This window comes from Ceratina calcarata, unplaced genomic scaffold (assembly GCF_001652005.2).
Source record: "Ceratina calcarata isolate Rehan_Ccalc_2016 unplaced genomic scaffold, ASM165200v1 scaffold390.2, whole genome shotgun sequence".
NCBI classification, from domain to species: domain Eukaryota; kingdom Metazoa; phylum Arthropoda; class Insecta; order Hymenoptera; family Apidae; genus Ceratina; species Ceratina calcarata.
In genome coordinates, this window is record NW_017162324.1 from 40,845 (window position 1) to 64,800 (window position 23,956).

A 23,956-nucleotide genomic window follows, 5' to 3' on the forward strand; every position below is an offset into this window, starting at 1 on the left:
TGAGTGCTAGTTTAACATATAGATGAAATTTTATCGTATGATTAAGTTTAATTCTTTTAAAAATGTCATTAATCATTCGATTAGTTTATTGTAGTAATCATGTACTGATAGGAAACGAAAAAAAAGCATCAATAGAATATGCTCAGGGTATTTTAAAGGCAGTTTCATCACTTTTTAACAATATTCATGCATAAAGCTCGAGTTCCCGGTAAATGACAACTAATATATGAATATATATATGACGAACATATTTTTTAGAACTATGTTGTATTATTGAATATGTATGTACGAGTTTCTGTATTTTCTTAATTGTAATATCATGACGTATGCACAAAAATTAAATATTTCTATGCGGATAGAAATATCGTTTAGCCTCGTAATCTAACAGGTTTGAAAAATGATAAATCATGTTTTTAAAATAATATCGTATCAAAACCGTATTTACTCGCGTCCTCGAGAAATACGAAAAGATTGTTCATAATATATAATTTAACAGTAGCCATGGATTATTTTTATCATCCAAGGTTTTGCATAATACGAGACTTTAAAATCAAATATTGTATTTTAACAGATTTGTGAATGTTTTCATTGAACGCGGTTGAATATTTGGAAATCATGTGACTTTTTAACAGGTACAACTATATTTTTTAAAATGACTTTTATTTTTATAGTCAATGCATAATTTTTGAAACGTAATTAGGAAAAGAAAAATGGCTATAGCGAGAGAGGCGCGAATTCAACATTTATCTTCCTGTATCATATATGTATTATATATAATGATTCATTATTTCGTATTTGAAACTACATATGTACAAAACATATAATAAATGGTACACGAAGTCCATTCGATCCCATGTGGGATCTGTTGCTTTTTCTTTGTAAGCAATCAACATGTATAACAAAGTTCGTAAATATTCGCGGTACACATTTCAGAATTGGATAACTTCTAATATTGGATTCAACGAATTCAATTTAAGACATGCGTTTTCATGTTACATGCACGTACAAAATTTAATAAAAATCGACTGATGTTGAATTTTTCCAATTTATTTAAGTTCTAGGCCGATATCTTCAAAACCTTAATTTTCAAATCTAATATGTAAAAAAATTAAGTCAAGCCCAACAGTAAAGAAGTTATTCAGTTTTGAAACATCTATGAATGTCACTGTATCAGTATTTCTATAATCAATTTGATTAAGACAGGTAATAGTAAGAACAATAACATGTGCAATTTTTTAGTTTTTATTGAAAGAATAAACTAATTGTCGCATTAAAAATTTTTTGGTAAAATACCATCGTTCTTTGCAAGTCGAACCAAGCAGTCATCTGATTCACCCTGGAAAGAAAGGAAACAATTGTAAAAGAACTTTGTATGTATGTAAGAAAGTAATTTAGTAAGAAAAGACGTACCATACGACGGATGGCTCCGCAGATCGCATACATTTTCTGCGAGTCGGTCATGCGTCCGGTTTCAGGATCAACATCAGCAATACTCAATTGAATTGACGCGTGATCTTTAGCGTGGATAATGCGATTGCTCGACGAGCTACAAAATCATTATACACTATTTATAATTGATCATCGTAACACTTTCGCTAGTTCATCAAAAGATTGTCACTATAGTGCAAGAAAACATAGTCCACGTGCACCGCTTACCATTTTCTCGGTATGTACAGGTCAACAAGTACTCCGTTATCGTTCTCCATTTTTATTCCTACAACAAAATCGAAGATATACAGAATTACTATACCAGATTAAAAAAATAAAACGCCGAAACTTCTTAAACAAAGTATTTCCTTACTTTCGTTTGCTACACACACACCATAAAATGGCTCCGCACAAAAAGGAGCTTTTAGACTAGTAAGTAATAACTGCACATGTCACAAAATCGGGTCTACCAACATCCAGGCAAATATTCACTATAAATTAAACATATTATATTATTATATTAAATGCGGTCAATAGAGACATAGAAATATATAAAGATAACTAAATAATGTTTGTCCGCTTTTTAGTTAATCCAATAACAATGCCATTAAATAAAATATGCATAATCTGTCTGCAGACTGACGGCGACGGAAGATCGCCGGCAGATCCTGCCCTCTGGATGAATTTAAATTTGTATGCGTGTGTCACGCGCGCAATGGCTCGTGCAGCAAGCATGCTGCACCAAGCGGAGTTCGAGGGAAGCATTTGGTCTATACTACTTGTCGTACAGTAGTTTTGTCGGGCATTCGGTGACTCGAAGTCATCCGGTAAAATCACGATGCTCCTACGGTGTGCCTCCGCGTTCCGTAAACGCGAAGACATTTGCTAGTGCTCTCTCGCGCGTTTTAAACGGACTGTGATATAATCAGTGCGTGCGATAATTAAAAATGTATATGTTTATTAAAAACGTATCTCAGTTAGAATTGACACGCAGCGTACTGGCGAAAGCATGCTGTAAATGCACCGCGATACAATTGTTGTAACAATAACGTTTGGTTATTTTATCTTAATTCATTTGTGAGAACGAAACGTCAATCGCGCGAGTTCCTGCACTGTTTTGTCGATCATGTCCATGAAGGTAAGAAATTTTGTATTAAACGTTTCATTGTACGATGTCAGCGCGTATTTTCTGTAACAAAGTTCTGAATGAAATATCGCGTGACATGCCCTAGGATGCAACTGAAAGTAAACAAGCAACATTATCCTATCGTAATTTCATAGATGCTGATGATGTTCGCAGATCGTTGATACCCCGTTCGTGTATTCTTGTTTTTTATACATATTGTCATTCGCGTACTATTTTCTCGTCGATGAAGTACGCGCATTGTCTCTTAATCTCGATTCTAATTATTTATATGACATGTATGCGCTTAGAAACAAGACTAGATGAGATCAGAAGAAATTTACGAGAACTGATGTCATTTCTCGGTTACACAAGTTGTAAACACCTTGCCATTGATTGCACAACGATGATAATTACTTTTTTTTGTCTATTCATATTTTTACATGTTTGCGCTTGGACAAGTGATTCCGATTCCTCGTGGTCACAGATTGTACCAATCGATTACGATCTTACGCGACGCATTGATTGTTGCGCTTAACGTGAGATGACCTAGAAACGAGGGTCGTTGCATAGAGCAAAACACTGGAACATTGCACTTTGACAAGCGCGCCTGATTTATGTATAAGGTGAAAACCTCGGTTGAGTGAACGTGCACTGGTTTTTCACTTTATTTTTATGTTTTAATAATAATAATAAATTTATTGTAAAATAAAATATAAACGTTTTACATGAAAACAAAATAGTAAATACATGGCGAAAAAGAAAAGAAAAGTAAGACAATATAAAAAAGAAAGAATAACGAGGACTTTTTGACATTTACACGCATTTAGTTTGAATTACATGTTCGACGATTATTAAGTAGACTACGAGTATCGAACGATTCAGGTCTCTTGGAAAAGTCGGAGCAATTGTAACAGACCATAAAATACGATTTCAGTCATAGTTCAGTGAATTCAATACATTCACCTTTGATTATAGTTCTCGAAAAGTGCAACAGAAATCAGCTTTATAGCTTTCTTTTCCTGTTTCCTATTCCAGAAAGAATCTCCTTGGGATGTAGAATTGCATTTGGCAGCTGCACGTGGCGATGCAAAACGACTTCGAGTTCTCTTGGATTCCGGACGTGTCCATGTTGACTGCAAAGACAAGGTACCTAGATCCTGATTCTACACAGGATTACAGATCTTTTAATTGTCGTATTAACAATTAACGACTCGACAACTGGATTATTCTTTAATTAAGGATTAAAATTTAATCGTTAATTCGAATTTATTTCAATTAAGATAATTAAATAATTTTATTCCTTCATTCTGAATCAAGAATCAAACTTTTATGACCAATTGGTGTTCAATTGAATGAAAGATTCAATCATTTATTTGCAATCCTAATTCTAACTTCGCGCACAGGGGAGTAATTCTTTAGGCGACAACGATCTGTCGCTGGGTCGATCGGATCATTATGCAAACGATGCGACACGTCGCGACGTCGAAATGACGAGTAGCTCGAGTAACGTTATTCTTTGTCTCGAAACTGGTTTATTAGATCACGCACCGATAGTCGTTCTACTTCTGGCGCGCGGTCAAGCTTGACCATTTATTTCGGCGGAATTTGGAATTTGGTCAAGGCACGTAATTGACATTAACCTTGTTTTAAACGTCCTAGCTAAAATCGTTTCACTGCTTTCCAGAATTCCCGTTAATATTCGGATACTCTAACATTCCAAAGAAAATGAGGTCGTTTGGTTTAATATTTAAAAAGTCATTCCGTTTTGAAATTTGTTCTAATATTAATGGGAGTTACTGTATCTCGAATCTTCTTGCTTTGCTTATTCGCGGACAATCGAGTAAATTAATGACATCATTAAGGACCGGTCCCCGTGATTGCTCGTTACGTCAATTGAGGAACCTTACTAACAATGTCCTCGTTATTGTAGTAAATTACCGATTTAGCGATGAGGCGCGGTTCGACAACTCATAGAAACCCAAATAGACTTTCATTATCGTAAACTCCTGTGAAAAGTGCTTAATGAGTGAAAACGATTTTGATTTCCACAGATAAGAATTCTTGAAAAATTTATAAAATGGATTTACAATGTTTATTAATTCCCCGTCCTGTTTAAATCATTTACAGAGCAGCGCAGCTCTTTCATACAAAGTATCTCGTATCGAATATGTTTATGGCTATGAATTCACAATTGTTTGAGTTGAACTAGTTTAAAATATTTGGTACAAGTCGACCACACCTTACGAAGTAGTCTCTTTTGAGGGTCTTGACATAAAACTTATTGTACCATGAAGTAACAGAGGTCACTGACTCTTCCACCTGTTCCAGGATGGAACGACTCCTTTGATATTAGCTGCTGCCGGGGGCCACATCGAGGCGGTCACCGAATTGCTGCAACAAGGGGCGGATCCTAATGCTAGAAGACTGGTAAGTCCTGAACACGCGTAGCCAAGATCATGAATGAACTCCTAAGACTGAATGAAACTCGTTGAACATGCGCGTCCTGGTCAACTCATAGTAGAAATTAGGATTGCCGATTTTTTAATTGCCTCATTAACAATTGAATTTATAATACAATATTATAATATTTAATATTTCAATTTTTCATATGCTATTTCCATCGACTATTTCTTGAAACGAATACCGCAGGCCTTTGCATATAATTTCTTATGCTGAAGTCATTACATTCACTTGGATAATGCTTCCTAGTTATTTTAATAATCTCGCGTTAATTATCCTCCGAGCTGATTGGATCTCGGATATGGAAAATAGCTTGTAGTTTTTCTAATTGCCAGTTTCTCGAAAATAAAAACAAGAGAGTATGTATGTAGGCTGCGTTTCGTCATCTATTCAGAAAGGAACCGGGGAGTTTCTGAGACATAAAAAGCTTGTCGCTCGTAACACGAGGCACCAGGAAGCGGTCGAGTGGCCCTTTTTAAGTGGCTCGCGACGATTTATCGCTGAGCCCACGTAAGTATACCTACCTACCTACTCTCGTTGCCATCGAATGTACCAGCATTGTATGCAAATCTGATGGAACATGGACCTCGCGATTTTTGGCCATGGAACATCCGCTTGACTCTTGATTAAAAGTGCATCAAGCATGATTTATTAATTAACACGTTACCAGTTTATGGTTGTACGAGACCTTAAATAAAAACAATGACAAAGCATTGAAATTTTAACAGGTATTGAATAATAAAACGCAAAGTGTTAAATTGAGAAGGAGTCTATAAAATTTTGCCGAGACCCTAAGAAACTACAAAAAAACAAAAAGAACAATTCTACTAAGAAAAGCATTTCAATATTTTAAATTTCAAAGTTTATTGTAATATTGTATGTTTTACAGCTGAAGTAATATCAATTTCAAGGATACTATTTAAGATACACAATAAAAAGTAAGCAAAAGCGACGATTGTAAGACTTGTAGACAATGTAAACAGTTGTAAGACAAGTACAATCCTATCAAAAAGTGTCAAAAATCGTACATTAGAATATTAGTAATTATACATTACAAGCTTCTTTTCGAACAATTTAATACTTGTTTATAAATATAATTTTACTTAAAAGTTTATCGCTTCAAATATTGGATATTCTTAGTTTTTCATCATATTTCTTGGACTTTTGGCAGAGATCTTTCAGCTCATACAATCATAAGTACTTCATTCTCTATATAAGAAATCTATTTATAGTTCTTTTACCAGATCCATTTCATTGTGTTTCACCTTTTGAAATGTAAATGATAGCAGCCTAATATCTTTAGATGCAGAATAACGGTACAGAAATTGAATAGTAGGAATTCTTTCTGCACTCACACCAGTTCGAGCGACGATGTTCTTGTGGAACGAATTACACGAACGCGTGTTAAAACATCTAAACAGTTGTCGACTTGTTACCTAATCAACAGCTCGGCAGCTTCCGGAATTATTTTTATCTACTAGTAGTTCTAATAGTCATTGCAACTAACGGAAGTAGGACGAGCTCAATCCGGATTAATTCTAATCGATTGCAATTACCGAGGAAAAGTAGGAGACGCTCGAATGTAAATCGCGGAAAAGGTATAATTAACTGCGAATTGCTTGTTCTGCTTATTTCTGCGAGTCGACGGTCGTTAACTCGCTCGATTATTCGATAGCCGAGTTTCTAATTCGTCTTAGAAGTTAGCTTCCACTTCTCACTCGTGATTACATGTTTCGTTTTCCGTCATAGAAAACAGGGCCACTTACGATCTTTTCATCGACTGGTGATTCGTCAAGAATCTTTCTACTCAGACGGTCGCGTTGCTTACAAATCTACAAATGAATTAGAAAAACTGCATGCGGGAATTTATAGGAAATCTGAAAGCGTCGAAAGTTGAGAATTGATTTATGTCGGGCAATTAGTCGCGGTTGTTCTACAGTTTCTAAAAACTGCGACCCGGTTACGGCGGGCGAATATTTCGCCTCGCAAATCACGCCCCGTGCACAAAGCGCATCCCGCCTATGCGCGTATGTATTCAAGGTTGCCGAAGCGAAGCACCGTTTGGTTGCATCGCGTGCATCTAATGCGATTCAGCAGAGACGTCTACCCTACCTATGTGCATATGTATGTATATACAGTTACTCTCATAAGTATCCGGACACTGCAGTATCTGCAAAAATTATCTCCTTATATATTTAATTATAATGCGTTTATCAAATTCACTTTTATTTAGTAGATTAATACACTTGTTCTGCTATACACACGTATGGAGATAAGTCCTGTATTCTTCAGTGTCGTGTAGATATTCAGTTATAATCAAGACTTCTACCCGTGTCTCGTGTTCCAAAAATATTAGGACATTAGATAGACAGTAATCTCCCAATATATGGCCACCGATAGGGACCGGGTTTAGTTATAAATCCTGAGGGTTCAATTCAGCATGGGAAGCACGGGAAAAAAGTAAACAGTGTCGGCTGTACGAACGCCCCAACGATTCTAATAGAAGAAAAAACATAGATAAGACTCGATGCTAGGAAAAATGTTTTAAACAAAAATTGTGGGTACTACTATGACCTACAAATAAGGTCCTCTACAATTTTTTATAACTTCGATATTTTTTGGGTAATCGTCATGAGTATGAAATTGATTTAATAGAGAAAAATATAATTTAATAAATGCATTGTTAATAATATATAAACTACTGTAGCGTCCGAATATTTCTGAGACTGACTGTATATGCCTGTAATATATGCGCTCGGAACGACTCACGTGGAGTGCGAGACACGGCTTCCGCACAAATTGCCGGTAAATATCAGCTTGAAAATCATGCGTGGGTGTTCGTGACACACTGATCCCTTACGAGCTTGGCCTCGTTCGGGGCTTTCGTCCGGTTCGCATTTTTTTCACCGGCTACCGGTACCCTCGGACCATATCTTGTTACTCGCGGTTTCATATTGAGTTTCGCGGATTTTCTATACGGTGCCTTTGGATGGGGGTGTTGTATATATCCAGTTTCTGGTTGTAAAATTCTCTAAGCTATTTTCTTCAGAACATTTCCCAATAGGATTCTTTACTGATTGGAATCTTATCTTATTAGTACAAAGCCAAGTTATTTTTATCGCTGGTAAAAATTCTGAGAGCTACTTTTACCAAGAATCGTGAGAAAGGAACGCAGCTAACGAAAATATGTTTCACGTCATTGGAGATTATAAGTTGGCCTTGCAGACATTGTCCAAACTCTCATCGGCATTCCATAAGAATTCCAAATAAACGGGTACACGCCCATATCACAGTTTCGCGTGTTGTACCGCACGTAAATATCGGCGGGCAAGTTAAAATAGCGTGTGTTGGAAAGCAGATTGCGGGCAGGAAGTAACAAGTTCATTATAAATCGACAATGTACCGTGTGTCCGAGTATCCCTCTCATTTCAAATGCACCGTAATTACAGAGTGTATCGGGACATTGCAAGAGTGTTGCTTTTATCAACAGAAAGTGCGTGTACAGATTAATAAAAAACTAACACAAGTGTAGAGATCTCGGATATAATCTAAAAGCAATTTCTAGAAGTATGCCTCTTATCAGAATCGTTTCAAAAGCAACTCGTTGCAAATCTGAGTTGGCCCTCTTTTATTCGAAATGAAAATAAAAAAAAATGCAACAGGTAAGTTCATTTCAAAACAAAAGTGAACGAGATTAATTCGAGAAATAGAATATTTCTAAATACTTATCACCAGTAATATTCGTTATTTGAAATAACAATGCTAAGTAAGAAGATGCCGAATAAAATCAGAATTGTATTTGAATATATATTTCAATAAAAGTTGATTCCGATAATGCCACGTTGCATGCTTATTTAGCATAGTAGAAATATCAGTATTCTATCTTTATTTTGCTTTATCGTAACGAACTATTTAATTGGTAAGATCACGTGCAATCTAGAGTTCGAGCTTAACACGCGCCACGGGTACCACGCACCATTTGCCTCTAATTACCGCGTTCGCTCGCGAATCAACAAATTAATTAAACAGGAAAAGGGGGTTTAACTATCGCTGCAAATAACTTTTACCTTTTCTATTGTCCAATATCTACCTTGCAGCGGACACTCAATCGTGTCCATGCATGTTTCTAATCTTATCTCAAGTTCATAAAACATCTGATAAATGACTTTTTAATCAACAAATTTCTCTTAATAGAGTTTGAGGAAAAGGGAAAGGCATCAAGAAAGAAATATCACAGGAATTAATTTTACGCATGTTAATTTTTCTCAAATATTTATGCCATTTTTCGTTTAAAAGTTATATAAAATAATTTTGATGGTTTTATACTACTTTTATTGTTTCTTCTGACCGCGTAATGTTCTAATAGAATACGTGTATTTTTTTTTATAGCAAGCTAAAATTAATCGCAAATGCATGTATTTTTTTTATATATTCTTATTATAAGTTAAGCATTACTGCGGATGAGGACAGTTGCCGTGAGTGCATGAACAGGTTGATCGACATTATAGAATTTCTGTGGTTTGTAATGGATATGTATTATATCTCCCGGATTGATACGGTTCGAAGAGCAGAACTTTAGAACATACGAACTGCGTATATGCCGCAGAATGTTCTTATCATTTCTGGAAATTTAACATTCGACAAGCTTCTGTTGGAAACGATGATCGATGCTCCGGGGCAAAGGAACAGAGACCCGACGTCAGTGAAAGTGCATACATATGTAGCTGAACTCGAACACGCTTGCATCCACCTGGACACTGGCTCTGTTCCTTTCGTGGCGACACACCAGCACTTTCTCTCCTTTGCCGATGGACAGCTATTCGATTCGAAATCATTCTCTTTTTACTTAATTATTCGGAACCTACCTTGCTGCAACTTTCAATGAACCTGATCCCGAAAAGCATATGCTCTTCTTTTTTTTTTATGTCAGGAGGAATGGGTTAAAGTAGAACATAGTTATACAAAGTTCTCCGTTCACTCCTCATTTTAAGTTGAATCTGGATTCTTCATTTTCTTACACAATTTTCATGGAAGGAACAGAAACTTCTTCAAATAAGACTTATTGAAATTATAGGTATTCCATATTTCTTTTAACAATGCAAAGTCCAATTCTCACTTCTGTATTCTATCGTGTTTACAGGAGCAATAAAACCGTCCTACGTTTCACGGAGCAAGTCGTTCGTTCTTTTTTTTGCGCCATAAAATCGAAGGAGCTACGTCGACACTTTGTACGACGGTTCACGAATCTACAGTAATTTATTGCTTTTTATTTTTAGACCGGCACCACGGCGTTGTTCTTCGCTGCTCAAGGTGGCTACATGGACATCGCCAGCATTCTATTGGAGCACGGTGCCATCGTCGATTCTTGTAGCATAGTGAGTAAAGACAGAACCAGTTGAATAGAAACGATAATAAATAATGTCTGGTTGTGATTGCAGGATGGTGGCACTCCGCTTTTCGTTGCATGCCAATGCGGTCACTTGGACGTCGTAGAAGGTTTAATCGAAAGGGGCGCTAATCCGAATGCTTACATGAAGGTGAACTTCATTTCGTTCAAGTTTCATCGCTGATGTACAGTAAAGAGCAAAACTGAACCAACGCTTCTTAAGACTGAATAACTGTTTTAAAATCAGACCAAACGATTAGAGCTTTTTAAAGTTGTGAGGTGGATTAGTTTACTTTTAGTTTTAGGTGTTGATTCAGTATTACTCTTTACTTGTATAATTCGAATAACTAATCTAATTCTAATATTTTCTTCAATGATATAGGATGGGGCAACGGCGTTATTCATTGCTGCGCAAAACGGTCACGTGCGAATCCTGGAGGTTCTGCTGGAGCATGGGGCAAAAACGGACGCGGCGAGGACTGATGGTGCCACGCCTTTATGGATAGGAGCGCAAATGGGACATGATCATGTTGTGAGAAGGCTTCTGAGAGCTAGCGCGAAGGTTGACGCTACCAGACATGTGAGTCGGGATTGGACAAAGGGACAGAAAAGCTGAGAAGCTTTTTTCAAGAATAGACCGTGCACTTAAAGCGTTTTCTTTTATAGGATGGCGCGACCCCGTTGTTCAAAGCGGCTCACAAGGGTCACACTGCCGTCGTTGGTGAACTACTCAAGTACCGACCATCTCTGGGTATACTTCCGGTAGGTATGAGCGTCTCTCGCGGTCACAACTTGAAATCGGCAAATAATTTATCTTACAATTAGATAAAGAGAAAGCTTTTCAAACTCAAAAACGGCTGAAGCAGCAAAATTTGAACTGTAACTCCTTTATACACTTCGGAGCGTCATAGACTATATACATATATTTCCGAAACAAAAAATATTATTACGAAGAATGAAAATATAGCTCAATTTTTTCTAGGCGTATCTCCCCGAGAGGGGGCATGTTAGTATTAAATAACGTTATAAGAAATATAATCAGGAGAGATAATTATTGTTTCAGAATGGTGAAAGTGCGCTACACGCTGCAGCTTTAACTGGACAGATGACTGTTGCGAGGCAACTGGTAGGCGCTGGAGCAGATCCGTTGCTCGTGAACCAAGAAGGCGTTACGCCACTTCAATTAGCTATTAGGCATTCACAAACGCAGGTTGCCAATTATTTGAGGGATAAAGTTAGGGCCCGAACGGGTGCATCTTAGCAAAATCCTCGTTTACCGTTAGCTCGGTAAAATAGAAATAAAGGTGAAGGGATCGAAGAAAACTGATGCAGACCAGTGAAAGAAATCAGTATTTCTTTATTAAAAAAAATGTAATGTCTATATACATATGTTACAAATTGAATGTACTGTATTAGATTACAAGTTGACAAACGGGATAATCGAAAGAGTGCAATCTTATCATGTTTCGCGTAGCGTTAGATGAGACTAGAAAAGGTAAAGTGGATGCTAATCTTCGTTGCGATTGCAAGACTGTGGTTTCAAACTCCGTCATTTTCTTAAAACAAAAAACTATTCGTTATTTTTTGGTGTATATATATATTTAGAGAAATATATGATGCACGTCCTATAGTACGTATTTAAAGATAAGCGAAGTTATATTTTAGTGCATTCTCTTGTTGTAAAGAACTTTACAATGTCCAAAATTTAAAGAAACGCTCTTGGATATGTACATAATGCATGTACATACATCTATTTTTACGGTAAAACTACAGTGGATTCCATTAATATTCGGGCAGATTTCAAAATGGAATAACTTTTAATACTTTTTGTTACACATTATACATATAGTACATTAAGCCTTCTAACATCCCGCAGGCAATTAAGTTATTTAGTCCAATATTAAAAAAATTATTTTATTTTGAAGTGTAACGGAATATTAATGGGAGTCATTGTATATGCATCGTCACTAGCTTAGACAGTCAAACTGCGATGACTTAATTTATAACTAAAAAGAAGATAAAAATGTTATATAAAGTCAGTTAACGTTTTGTTAAAGAATAGAAATAAATATTGTATACGTGACATATAATGGAAAACTATTTTTAAGTTGAAATCAAATCCAGTTTGACCGTCTAAGCTTGAGACAGTCCGTATGTCTTGTTAACACTGAACTCGTTGTATAAACGTAATATATATATACATATATATACACAGATACATATGTACCTTCGACTAGCGCAATCGTTTTGTTCTAATTGAGGGTTCTATAAGACTGATTGTTTTGCCTTCTGAAAGAGAATGAAACGTAGTAATCGTTTAGTACTGTTTCTTCCTATGGTAACACTGTGTTAGCGTTACTGTAATACGCACAGGATATAAGTAAAGGTATTATTTATAAGAAAGAGAAAATATATTTTATGTTTTTTAGATTATTCCTCGTGGTGATACTAAAATGTTTTAGTTGAATGCGTAAAATATTAACGAAATATATTTATAATTAATCGTTACTTTACACAATAAATACATTTACACTGTTACCGCAAGTGTCATGCTTATTTATAGTGGGAACGTTCTTCCACTTTTTGATCTGTTACAATCTACTGCTTATATGTAAATACAGAATATTCATTTCTTTGATTAATATCACAGAGTAGATTAAATATAATTCAAATAGTTTTTATCCATATTTCAATTACCTTTTTTATTCTTTATCTCAACTGGTTTGTTGTATAAAAATAGAGCTTAACATAGATTTGCATAAATTTGCAAAATAATATGATATTACCATAAAGTGTAGAAAATAGTGCAGGTGCTTCAAGTAAAAAAAGGGATAACTAATATCTTAGTAAAAAAGAAATGAATGAACAAACTAGTCAAAGGTATCTATATATAATTCATGTCCTTGTAACCCAGCTGCTAAGTGCCTATTTCCTATTTCATTCCAGATGCAAAATATCTTCTAAGCAAGAGACGTGCAGTTTAACTGTGAATACCCAGAGGGAACGACATAGTCTTATAACATAAATCTTCAGTGAAAATCAGATTCATTCAACTAAAAGTAACAATGTTCCAACGTCGCTATCTCTTTTTTTATCAATTATATCTCTTGCCGTGCTGATAAGATAAACAACAGAGAAGTTTTATGTGTTGAATTAACAGCATTTATCAGTTACATGCTGATTCTCCAGCAATACCCATCATGGTCCGCGATCGACTGCCGGAATTACGTGCCGTCAGTATTTCGATATTCCCACATGAATTTTCATGAAAAATGTTTTGTAACAATAGCATGATTTCTAAGAAAAATTTGCATTTCTCATTAGTTCGTTTAGATATTAAATACATGTATGTGATGTTCGATGTAACGTTTTTTTTGTTTTTCTCTAGTATCAAAATAATAGCACTACATTTGGTAAAGGATTTTTGCAAGATGTACACATTCAAATGTCGCAAAACAAAAAACTGCGAGAAGTATTAGATGAAGTACGTATGTAGAGTTATATGAATGCCTGAATCGCTGTTTACGTATCACAGATATTGAGAAGTTATTGATACAGGTCGAGGAAGTTCGAAGTCTGATACAACTCGTCGCTGAGAATATCACGATCGTGAAGGATTTATATAATAACGTTTTGTCGTACACCAATAAAGGTAAGAACAATATTACCAAATGTTGCGCTCACTCGGTGGTTGACAGTTTATGTGTTGCAGATTTAAAAAAAGAACTGGACAGTAGAACGTATGCCATTTCGCAGACATCGTTTCGCATACAACGAAAATTGAGAGGTAGGTAATATTTAGACTGCGGATTTTTATCTAACATAAAATTTTTCTGATCGCAGTTTAAACTAATAAAACGTAAATTAAAATTTTTTTTACTCGTCAAAAACAATATGTACTTCCTCGTACATCTAATAAAACAAAACACAAAAAAACAAAAATGAACCATAATATATCATCTTTATATTCTCTAAACTTCAACTTTTTCTATAAATATAAAAAAATCTGCAGTCTAATAATATATTTTTTTATGCTTTTCTACAAAATGCATCATAAATGAAAAAAAGTAAGAAAATGAACCTATCCTAATTAGATTCACCGTCGTATTGAACCTCGAAACTATTTCCTCCTCTTAATCTATGCCGTGATTAGCAGATCCATTATCGTTCTTATACGAATTGGAAAGTTTTCGAATTTTTGACGGAATTATGTCATCGATATCTAAATTTGAAAACTTAGATGTACCACTCGTACTAGGACCAAGAGTTGAACACATGAGTGGATCCCAACCATTTAGAATACTATGCGGTGAACTGCAATTCACAGGCGTAGGTCTAAAGTCAGATAATTCAGAAATCGAAACACACTCCAATCCGACCGTTGGACTTATCATAGGGGAAGTTAAATCTGAGCTTTTGTCGGAAACACGTTGATTATCCGTTTCCGGTGAAAAGATTTCTTCTTCAATAGAAGTATTTCCATTAAATCGAATATCTCTCAATTGCCTGAAATAAAATTATTACCAGTTTATAGTCAAAGCAGCACATAGTACAAAGCTGGCCACAGACGTAACAGCAAGCTTGTTAACCATGCATAATCGATCTTTTCGTACAAGCACACTTGAACGTTACTATAATTTTGCGCAGACATTTAAATTGTACAAATGACTTGAAGATTTTATCAGTTATGGAAAAAATAAAGAGGTTTAGAATTAAAGTCAAAGGTATCTATATATAATTCATGTCCTTGTAACCCAGCTGCTAAGTGCCTATTTCCTATTTCATTCCAGATGCAAAATATCTTCTAAGCAAGAGACGTGCAGTTTAACTGTGAATACCCAGAGGGAACGACATAGTCTTATAACATAAATCTTCAGTGAAAATCAGATTCATTCAACTAAAAGTAACAATGTTCCAACGTCGCTATCTCTTTTTTTATCAATTATATCTCTTGCCGTGCTGATAAGATAAACAACAGAGAAGTTTTATGTGTTGAATTAACAGCATTTATCAGTTACATGCTGATTCTCCAGCAATACCCATCATGGTCCGCGATCGACTGCCGGAATTACGTGCCGTCAGTATTTCGATATTCCCACATGAATTTTCATGAAAAATGTTTTGTAACAATAGCATGATTTCTAAGAAAAATTTGCATTTCTCATTAGTTCGTTTAGATATTAAATACATGTATGTGATGTTCGATGTAACGTTTTTTTTGTTTTTCTCTAGTATCAAAATAATAGCACTACATTTGGTAAAGGATTTTTGCAAGATGTACACATTCAAATGTCGCAAAACAAAAAACTGCGAGAAGTATTAGATGAAGTACGTATGTAGAGTTATATGAATGCCTGAATCGCTGTTTACGTATCACAGATATTGAGAAGTTATTGATACAGGTCGAGGAAGTTCGAAGTCTGATACAACTCGTCGCTGAGAATATCACGATCGTGAAGGATTTATATAATAACGTTTTGTCGTACACCAATAAAGGTAAGAACAATATTACCAAATGTTGCGCTCACTCGGTGGTTGACAGTTTATGTGTTGCAGATTTAAAAAAAGAACTGGACAGTAGAACGTATGCCATTTCGCAGACATCGTTTCGCATACAACGAAAATTGAGAGGTAGGTAATATTTAGACTGCGGATTTTTATCTAACATAAAATTTTTCTGATCGCAGTTTAAACTAATAAAACGTAAATTAAAATTTTTTTTACTCGTCAAAAACAATATGTACTTCCTCGTACATCTAATAAAACAAAACACAAAAAAACAAAAATGAACCATAATATATCATCTTTATATTCTCTAAACTTCAACTTTTTCTATAAATATAAAAAAATCTGCAGTCTAATAATATATTTTTTTATGCTTTTCTACAAAATGCATCATAAATGAAAAAAAGTAAGAAAATGAACCTATCCTAATTAGATTCACCGTCGTATTGAACCTCGAAACTATTTCCTCCTCTTAATCTATGCCGTGATTAGCAGATCCATTATCGTTCTTATACGAATTGGAAAGTTTTCGAATTTTTGACGGAATTATGTCATCGATATCTAAATTTGAAAACTTAGATGTACCACTCGTACTAGGACCAAGAGTTGAACACATGAGTGGATCCCAACCATTTAGAATACTATGCGGTGAACTGCAATTCACAGGCGTAGGTCTAAAGTCAGATAATTCAGAAATCGAAACACACTCCAATCCGACCGTTGGACTTATCATAGGGGAAGTTAAATCTGAGCTTTTGTCGGAAACACGTTGATTATCCGTTTCCGGTGAAAAGATTTCTTCTTCAATAGAAGTATTTCCATTAAATCGAATATCTCTCAATTGCCTGAAATAAAATTATTACCAGTTTATAGTCAAAGCAGCACATAGTACAAAGCTGGCCACAGACGTAACAGCAAGCTTGTTAACCATGCATAATCGATCTTTTCGTACAAGCACACTTGAACGTTACTATAATTTTGCGCAGACATTTAAATTGTACAAATGACTTGAAGATTTTATCAGTTATGGAAAAAATAAAGAGGTTTAGAATTAACAAATAAGTTAAATTCTTACTTTTTAAATTGGTCCACTTCTTTTTCCAGTTGCGGATATTCATTTAATAGATTCGTCAATTGTTCCTTATTATACTCAGAATACGTTTTAACTAGATTTCTTCTTACATCGTTTTCAACCGGTAATTTTAGATTTGACAATTTTATCCTAAGCTTTATTAGCGTAGGTAATAGAATCTCTAAACCGTACTTTTTTATTCCTTCAACAATAACGTTTATTGCACCAGAGGCTGGAGTAGTCGTTTGAGCTTCTTGCATTCCTTCACCCTCTTGTTGATCATCGTTACTGTGTCTGGTAAAAGATGATGGACGTAAACGATCGTTACTAATTATATATAACGCGTCCTCCAAAACGCAAGACCCTTCTTTCAAATTAACGTTGATCGTGTCCGCGCAAGTTCCACCGAGTATTTGACTAGTTACTTTTTCAAGTATTTTTATCTTCTCCGGAGGATTCAAGTGATCCAGCATGAAATCATAAATTGTCCTTCGTTTATCCTCGTTCTCTTTTCCAGGAAGCGTTAAAACTTTCCTTTCCTCCTCACGCAACTTATGACGACACATTTTCCTCTGAGAATAACAATTATTGTAATGATATATGCTTAGTAAAAACTGTTGCGAGATTAAAGTTTTGTTCTTCCGTAGAAGCCGTTCTTCAATAAGAAAAACCGTTAATTCACGTATCATATCGTCGGAGTCCGATAACATTGTTAATATATGAAAGAAGAAAGGTCCTTTAATTTTGATGTAATCTTCTAAGAGTAATTGGATGAATATCACCATGATAGCCTCTCGCACTTTCGGACTCGAATCCTTCATGCTCACGCACATGTCGGGCAAATATGGTTCAACCAAAGTAGTAAAGTTTGCGCAGATATCGGCTAATGCTTTCGCAACATTTATTTTCAAGGCTATTTCTACCATCGAATTTGGGTCTGTTTTCCTCATCAATTTCCCAAATATCGGAGCTACTTGTTTCGCTATTTCACGGTCCCTTATAGCTTGTTGACCTAGGACGACGACTGTCGCAGCTTGCAATTCATTTATCTCCTTCAACGGCGTTGGCAGTGCTTCCCATTTCAACAGCACTCCTTGCAGAATTCGCAACGTTGAAGATTTGATTTTAGAAGTGCATAAAATCGTTGCGTGCCCTAACGTAAACATAGCTTTTACATAATTTGATGCTGCCTGTGCAGCTTCGCTCTTACTGTTAAAAACTTTTGCGATTTCTGCCTCGGAAATCTGTATTAGATTTATCATCTGCGATTTTAGCACATTCTTATGGTTCTCAGGGAACAAATACGCAATTGTATTGTGTATAATATCTAGAGAAACACTGATCAATCCGTAATTGATTTTAAACTCTTCTAAGCACTTGTAAAGATAAGTGCCAAGAGGTTTAAAAAATGCATAATCTACAGATTTCCAAGAACAGCTTAAAACGTGCAGAATTAAATTTGTGCGAAAATCATTTTTTATGACAATATCCTCATACTTTGAGAAAAATTCATTCATATTTGGTAAAGTCGTGTTCTCAGCCAACGCTGCTAGAAGTATCCAAGCTTCGATATCATTATTTGTGCCAATGTGAGACTGTATATTTTGTATTAAACACTGTTTAATACCATTCTTAGCCCACAAGTTACAGGCTTTCGATAAATGTTTCCGCATTTTTTCATTAGCTAGTGAATTTAAAATTCTCCATGGCAGATCATCCACTGCGCTATCTTTACATTTCGAAACATCTTTTATTCTAAGAAACAATAGCTCTTGTAAATGGTCTAGCACCTTTTCTTGTACTTTAGGTTCAATATCGAAAATCTGCGGTACTACTGCTCCTACCCATTCGCGTAGGAGTTCTGTATTGTTCGGAAACTTTTGCAACAGCTGAGACAGAACTTGCACAGCGAATCTACGCACTGTTACTGCTGGATCTCTACACCTAGTACTAATCGCAGGCACAACATCATGTATCAGAGACGGAAACATTATAATTAAATTTTTGAAGAGCTGCAACGTACTTCTCCGTACCAAGGCTCTTTCATCCTCTAATCTTTCTAACAACATAGTTATTAAAGAGTTCGATCTTGGTAATAAATCTGCATTATTAAATAGAGCATCTTTCATATCAGAAAATGTGACGAACTTCTTATTTTCATCAGGTTCTTTAATCATGATTTGAAATATTCCTTTGTCCAAGTGATCAGACTCCGAGTACTCAGCAATTACTGCCATAGCCTTTCCCCTTACAAGACTCGAGCAGTCCATACATCTGCTCAATGCAATTGCAAAAAGTACTCTCTTTATTCTATCCTTTAAATTATCATTTATATTACTATTTGTCCATGAAGTTTCAAGTAATAGTTTCCCGATTATTTCTTGAGCAAATATTCTAAAAGGTATCTTTGTGTGATGGGATAACAATATCAAATCCTTCAAGGATTTTAGTAAAGTACTTTCCGTGCATATCGTAAATATTTTTAACAGCAAACCGGCTTGTTTTTGTCTAAGTTCGAGTCGGTCTGGACACTTTAACATCATGCGCTGTATCAATATTAAAATTGCCGTTTCCGATTCTTTTTCATATAAATCTAATAAAGTTTTCAAAAAGATTATCGTGTGGTCACGTATACTAGCGATATTTTTCACATGTGCATCCATAGGAGAACAGAGCAAACGAGGTAGCATATATTTTGCTATTAACATTATAGTTGTTTTAACAGGTCCATGCTTACTATCACACAACTCTCTCAAAGCTTCATAAGCATGATGTAACAATGATACTTTTACAGTGCTAGCTTCTTCATTAAAAGATTGAGGTATCACACATTCATCTTCGATTCTTGTAACTTCGAGTATTCCATGTACAGTAGTATCCAATAACTGCACATGATCTTTAAAACAAAACGATTTTGCCATTATAATGAAGTTACAAATGATAATATTCAGATATCTTTTTAAAACATTCCTTTGATGGGATGAGAGAATCACAGTTTCATTCATAGTCTCATCGCGCTTGAATGTGTCATCTGAATTCATTGTTTTTTTGTAGTTTTTGACAGAAGGTTGCAACTGTTCAGAGTATATTCTAAGAGTTTCTATTGCTCTTTGATATAAAGTTGTATGAAATACATTAAATACACTGCTACCGGGGATGGCCAAGAGCAAGAAATACAAGTTGATTGCCAAGAAACAAGACTCCCTTGATTCTTCATCTACTTCACTGTTTTGACCATTATTTATTATGTAACCCAGTACAGCTAGTAAAGCTCGTACCTTGACGTCCATGGCAAACAACGTGGCCCAAGATATCTCTGAATGACAATCATCTGAATTATTTTCATTTCCACCTCTTTCCAACCATGCTCTTATAGCTGTACACGACTCATCCAGAAGTAATCGGATATTCTTTCCATTTCCATTCTCAAAAAGTATGAAATGCTCATCAGGTGGTTGATCAAAAATCATGAAATCTCCATCCCATGCTGATTGTATCCAGTCTTCATTTAAATCGCGAAGTTTAAAATTGTCGAATACTCTTAAACACTCCATCGTAACAACTGCATTTAGTTTAAATTATTTTTAAACGAAACTACAATTATTATCACATTCGTTCAAATATTATCTGGCCAATGTAAACATAACCTTAACTTATCTTTATTCTGATAAAATAATAGTTACGGCCTCAGGTTATCATTTTTTAATACGTATTGATGCAAAGTTTATTAATTCATTATGATGCTCACTGGATGACGATTTATCACGAAACATCTCGTACGAACTGTAAGGGATGTTAGAAGTTCTGGCGTCCATCCGAAAGCGGGAAACTGGCCGACGAATGAGGTTCATCGCGCAATAGCTAAATAAACACTACAAGAATGTGTAGATGATGTTCATCACATTTATATGACACAGTTTTATCACTGAAATGTATAAAAGTATTCTGCACTGTACTATTTCATACAATTAATAAAAAATAACCAAGCTACTATCAGAAAATACTTTATCAGGAAGATCGAACTTTTACGCGCGCAAAATTTTGCGAAGACGCGCTCAGTCTCTCCTGGTCATGTGATAACTGATAATAATAAATTATGAAATAAGTTGAATGACCCAATCGCTCACTGGCTTACTTTTCTATAAATTTAAAATAACATTTGAAATTATAAAAAAATGCACTATTGAGTAGAAATCGGTACTTTTATGAATAAATAGATGTTTCACACGGAATGATTAATTTTTATTCATAGAAATGGCAAAGGACCTTTCCTCTATGGATGATTTAACTGTTGCGACCGAAGGACCTATTCATATGCGAATTAAAGCGTTGCAATATTCGACGATGATCAAATTATTTTCGGAGATTATGGAAGACTATAACTTGTCTATGTTAAGGTATCACGAGAAATGTCGTATACTTCTGCATCACCAGAAACTATTAAGTATGTTTCCTCTGTAGAATCTACCGTTTCCATCCAAATACAATCATATTATATTCTTATTTATTTTTTAGTCAGGAAGCACATTACGAGTGACGAATTGGAAACATTACTTGATAATCCAGAAATCAGTCTATTCGTTGATAATGTAAGAGAAAATGCAGTTCGCACTGTTAATTTTCATGAGATTTAAATAAATATGAATTACTTCGTAGATTTTAGAGGATAGTCGAATTGCAAGACAGCAATTATCTGACATACAAAGTAGACATAATGATATTATTAAATTAGAAAAATCGATTGTAGAAATTAGAGATATGTTTACTGAGATGGCATTCCTTGTTGAAAAACAAGTAAGTGGAATTAAATGAAATAACAGTATTGCTATAATAGTAAGTAGTAAGATAATTATTTTGTCTTAATAGGGAGAACAAATAAATAGTGTAGAATATTTTGCTGGAAGAACCGCAGATACTGTCGATAGTGGTCGTACCGATCTTCAGAAAGCGGAGAAAAAAAGGCGAAAATATAAAAAGGTATTTATGTTCAGAACATGAGTTTTACGCGTAGAAATAAAAAAAATGACATTATACAATCTTCTTTCAGACGAAAATTAAGTTTGTTATTATTATTACTATAATCATTATTTTCTTACTTCTGCTGGCCATTCTTTGTACGTAAAATAAAAAGTGTATGAATAAAGTGAAAATATGTTATGTAATACAAAAATATGTATTATTTATAAATAAGTAAAAAAATAATTGTTACACTTATTGTCACTTGTTTTTATATACACAATTGTTAAAGAAATTGACGAGTCCCTTGGCACTAGGCCTAACTTTATAATCGGAAGTAGTGCATGCAAGAAATACTTCAAGTACCTTTTGATACTCTTTTCCTAAGTCAACAGCAGGTAACGGAGGGCGAGTACCTGTGGTTAACAAATCACTATACATTATCATCTACTGAACTTATTCTGTTTTAATGGTTCTTTTTTTCTTTCATACTATTGGATCAGTGCAAAAAATCTTGCCTGATTTGGAATAAAATATTACTTCACATGCGAGTCGTTTCTAAAAATCAGGCACGAACTTTTGCACTGATTTAATATTGCTAGTACTTTAAGAATCTAATATTAGAAGTACTTACCACACTTTTTGTTTATCATACTTTCCAACTCATTCAAATAGCTACTGTCGTTCATGCTATCCATGCTGACATTACTTGTTTTTGTGCTTTGCGTCTCTGATAGTGAATCCTCTGAGTAAGATTCGTCCTCTTCCGAATCAGGTACATGAGGTGGTGATAGAGCTATCATTTCCCAAACTACAAGACCACATGCCCATATGTCTGCTTTATTTGTAACAGGCCCATCCTCTGAAAAGTCGAACAAAAGATTATTCATATTATCTAATGTATACTGTACAGGGTAGTTCTCATAACATGACGACTTCGAATAATTCGTAAGATATTCGTCGTATTCCATAATGTTGTATATTAATAATAAGAAAATTATGCAGTGAGTAGAAATTGTGACGTGAACAGAAATTGGAACATTTGGCTTATCTGTTGCTCATAAAGATACAAGAAATTAACGAACCAAATATTATTTCTGGAGCACTCCAACATTCTGTCCCCACATATGTAAGATTTCCTTTTGTGTTGTCCAATTCTAGAGATTCAGTGAGAGGAAGAGATACTCCAAAATCACATAATTTCACTGTTTTGTAATCTTTTGAAGTCAGTACATTATAACTTTTCACATCACCATGTAAAATATGTACAGTGTGATGCAAATATTCTAGACCTTTTACAATTTCATATGTTATTCTCATAATATCCTTGGCAGGAAATGGACCATCATCAATTTCGACTTTTTCTTCTATTATATCACCTGATCAAATGATGAGAAGATGTAAATACTCATAAAACTTCTATAATAAATATATAAAAGTTCTATATAGCTATTTTGTATTTTATATATCTTTTTTGTACCTAAAGAACAATCCAACTTTTCCATCATCAAACATGGCTCACTGGAAACTTCGGTGAAAGCTCGGAAGCCTACAATATTTGGATGTTTCAATTTACTAAGTACCTCTGCTTCAAAACGAATGCGATCGTTATATTTTCTATCCTCAACCTTGCGGTTTCGTTTTTTTATTGCCCATGGTGATCGGATAAAACCGACTTTCGGCGACCGTTCTAAACTAAATACATTAACACCTAATAATGTATTTCTGCATTAGAACAACATTCAAGTTAAGAAAAGCATAATAAGAGATAACTATTCAACGATTCTTTACCACATCCATAACCTATTTGCTGTAGAAACGGTGAACTTGGTATTTTAATAGGCGTTCGCAGCTCTGGATTATCTTGTACTCGACTTTTATACTTTTTCGATGTTGGTGTCTTAAATTCAGCCATTATAAATAATAACTTTATACGTAACAATTCGACACAGGCTAAGAACTTCGTCGTTCGTTAGACAGATATTTGAAATAATAACGCTCAATTGCTGCCAACTTTCTGGTA

The 23,956-nt window shown here is 34.9% G+C and overlaps 6 protein-coding genes across 9 annotated transcripts; 3 read left to right on the forward strand and 3 right to left on the reverse strand.

The window, feature by feature from the left end:
* Positions 1–1,226: 1,226 nt before the first annotated feature.
* On the reverse strand, positions 1,227–1,878 carry RpS21 (ribosomal protein S21). The gene is made up of 4 exons (XM_018026860.2): positions 1,802–1,878; positions 1,657–1,714; positions 1,411–1,546; positions 1,227–1,336 (listed from the first exon to the last, which is right to left on the reverse strand). Exons 2-4 carry the CDS (start codon positions 1,704–1,706, stop codon positions 1,271–1,273), a joined length of 252 nt encoding a protein of 83 aa, XP_017882349.1. The 5' UTR covers positions 1,707–1,714; positions 1,802–1,878; the 3' UTR covers positions 1,227–1,270.
* A 330-nt stretch (positions 1,879–2,208) lies between these two features.
* Positions 2,209–12,938, forward strand: LOC108626265 (ankyrin repeat domain-containing protein 29). The gene is made up of 8 exons (XM_026814680.1): positions 2,209–2,566; positions 3,590–3,700; positions 4,883–4,981; positions 10,291–10,389; positions 10,453–10,551; positions 10,783–10,980; positions 11,067–11,162; positions 11,464–12,938. The coding sequence occupies exons 1-8, from the start codon at positions 2,555–2,557 to the stop codon at positions 11,659–11,661; spliced, it is 912 nt and encodes a 303-aa protein (XP_026670481.1). The 5' UTR covers positions 2,209–2,554; the 3' UTR covers positions 11,662–12,938.
* Positions 12,939–13,041: 103 nt separating this feature from the next.
* Positions 13,042–14,204, forward strand: LOC113464514 (syntaxin-1A-like). 2 transcript variants are annotated; one of them, XM_026814682.1, is made up of 5 exons: positions 13,042–13,280; positions 13,347–13,633; positions 13,789–13,884; positions 13,959–14,052; positions 14,113–14,204. In XM_026814682.1, the coding sequence occupies exons 2-5, from the start codon at positions 13,601–13,603 to the stop codon at positions 14,193–14,195; spliced, it is 306 nt and encodes a 101-aa protein (XP_026670483.1). In that variant the 5' UTR covers positions 13,042–13,280; positions 13,347–13,600; the 3' UTR covers positions 14,196–14,204. The 2 variants fall into 2 exon arrangements, with proteins under 2 accessions (XP_026670483.1, XP_026670484.1); XM_026814683.1 differs by having other exon boundaries at positions 14,099–14,187.
* LOC113464512 (condensin-2 complex subunit D3) lies at positions 13,990–21,229 on the reverse strand. Of its 2 annotated transcripts, none has more exons than XR_003389366.1 (2): positions 16,922–21,229; positions 13,990–15,077 (listed from the first exon to the last, which is right to left on the reverse strand). XR_003389366.1 is itself a non-coding variant. In XM_026814674.1 (2 exons), the coding sequence occupies exons 1-2, from the start codon at positions 20,529–20,531 to the stop codon at positions 16,378–16,380; spliced, it is 3,924 nt and encodes a 1,307-aa protein (XP_026670475.1). In that variant the 5' UTR covers positions 20,532–21,228; the 3' UTR covers positions 15,834–16,377. The 2 variants fall into 2 exon arrangements, 1 of the variants encoding a protein (XP_026670475.1); XM_026814674.1 differs by lacking the exon at positions 13,990–15,077 and adding an exon at positions 15,834–16,750 and having other exon boundaries at positions 16,981–21,228.
* Positions 15,237–22,163, forward strand: LOC113464513 (syntaxin-1A-like). Its single transcript, XM_026814681.1, has 9 exons — positions 15,237–15,477; positions 15,633–15,728; positions 15,803–15,896; positions 15,957–16,031; positions 21,230–21,421; positions 21,493–21,566; positions 21,634–21,771; positions 21,844–21,954; positions 22,025–22,163. Exons 1-9 carry the CDS (start codon positions 15,445–15,447, stop codon positions 22,097–22,099), a joined length of 888 nt encoding a protein of 295 aa, XP_026670482.1. The 5' UTR covers positions 15,237–15,444; the 3' UTR covers positions 22,100–22,163.
* On the reverse strand, positions 22,156–23,948 carry LOC108626266 (lymphokine-activated killer T-cell-originated protein kinase). 2 transcript variants are annotated; one of them, XM_026814678.1, is made up of 5 exons: positions 23,725–23,948; positions 23,414–23,644; positions 23,019–23,312; positions 22,568–22,795; positions 22,156–22,349 (listed from the first exon to the last, which is right to left on the reverse strand). In XM_026814678.1, exons 1-5 carry the CDS (start codon positions 23,846–23,848, stop codon positions 22,195–22,197), a joined length of 1,032 nt encoding a protein of 343 aa, XP_026670479.1. In that variant the 5' UTR covers positions 23,849–23,948; the 3' UTR covers positions 22,156–22,194. The 2 variants fall into 2 exon arrangements, with proteins under 2 accessions (XP_026670479.1, XP_026670480.1); XM_026814679.1 differs by having other exon boundaries at positions 23,414–23,628; positions 23,725–23,812.
* Positions 23,949–23,956: the final 8 nt, after the last annotated feature.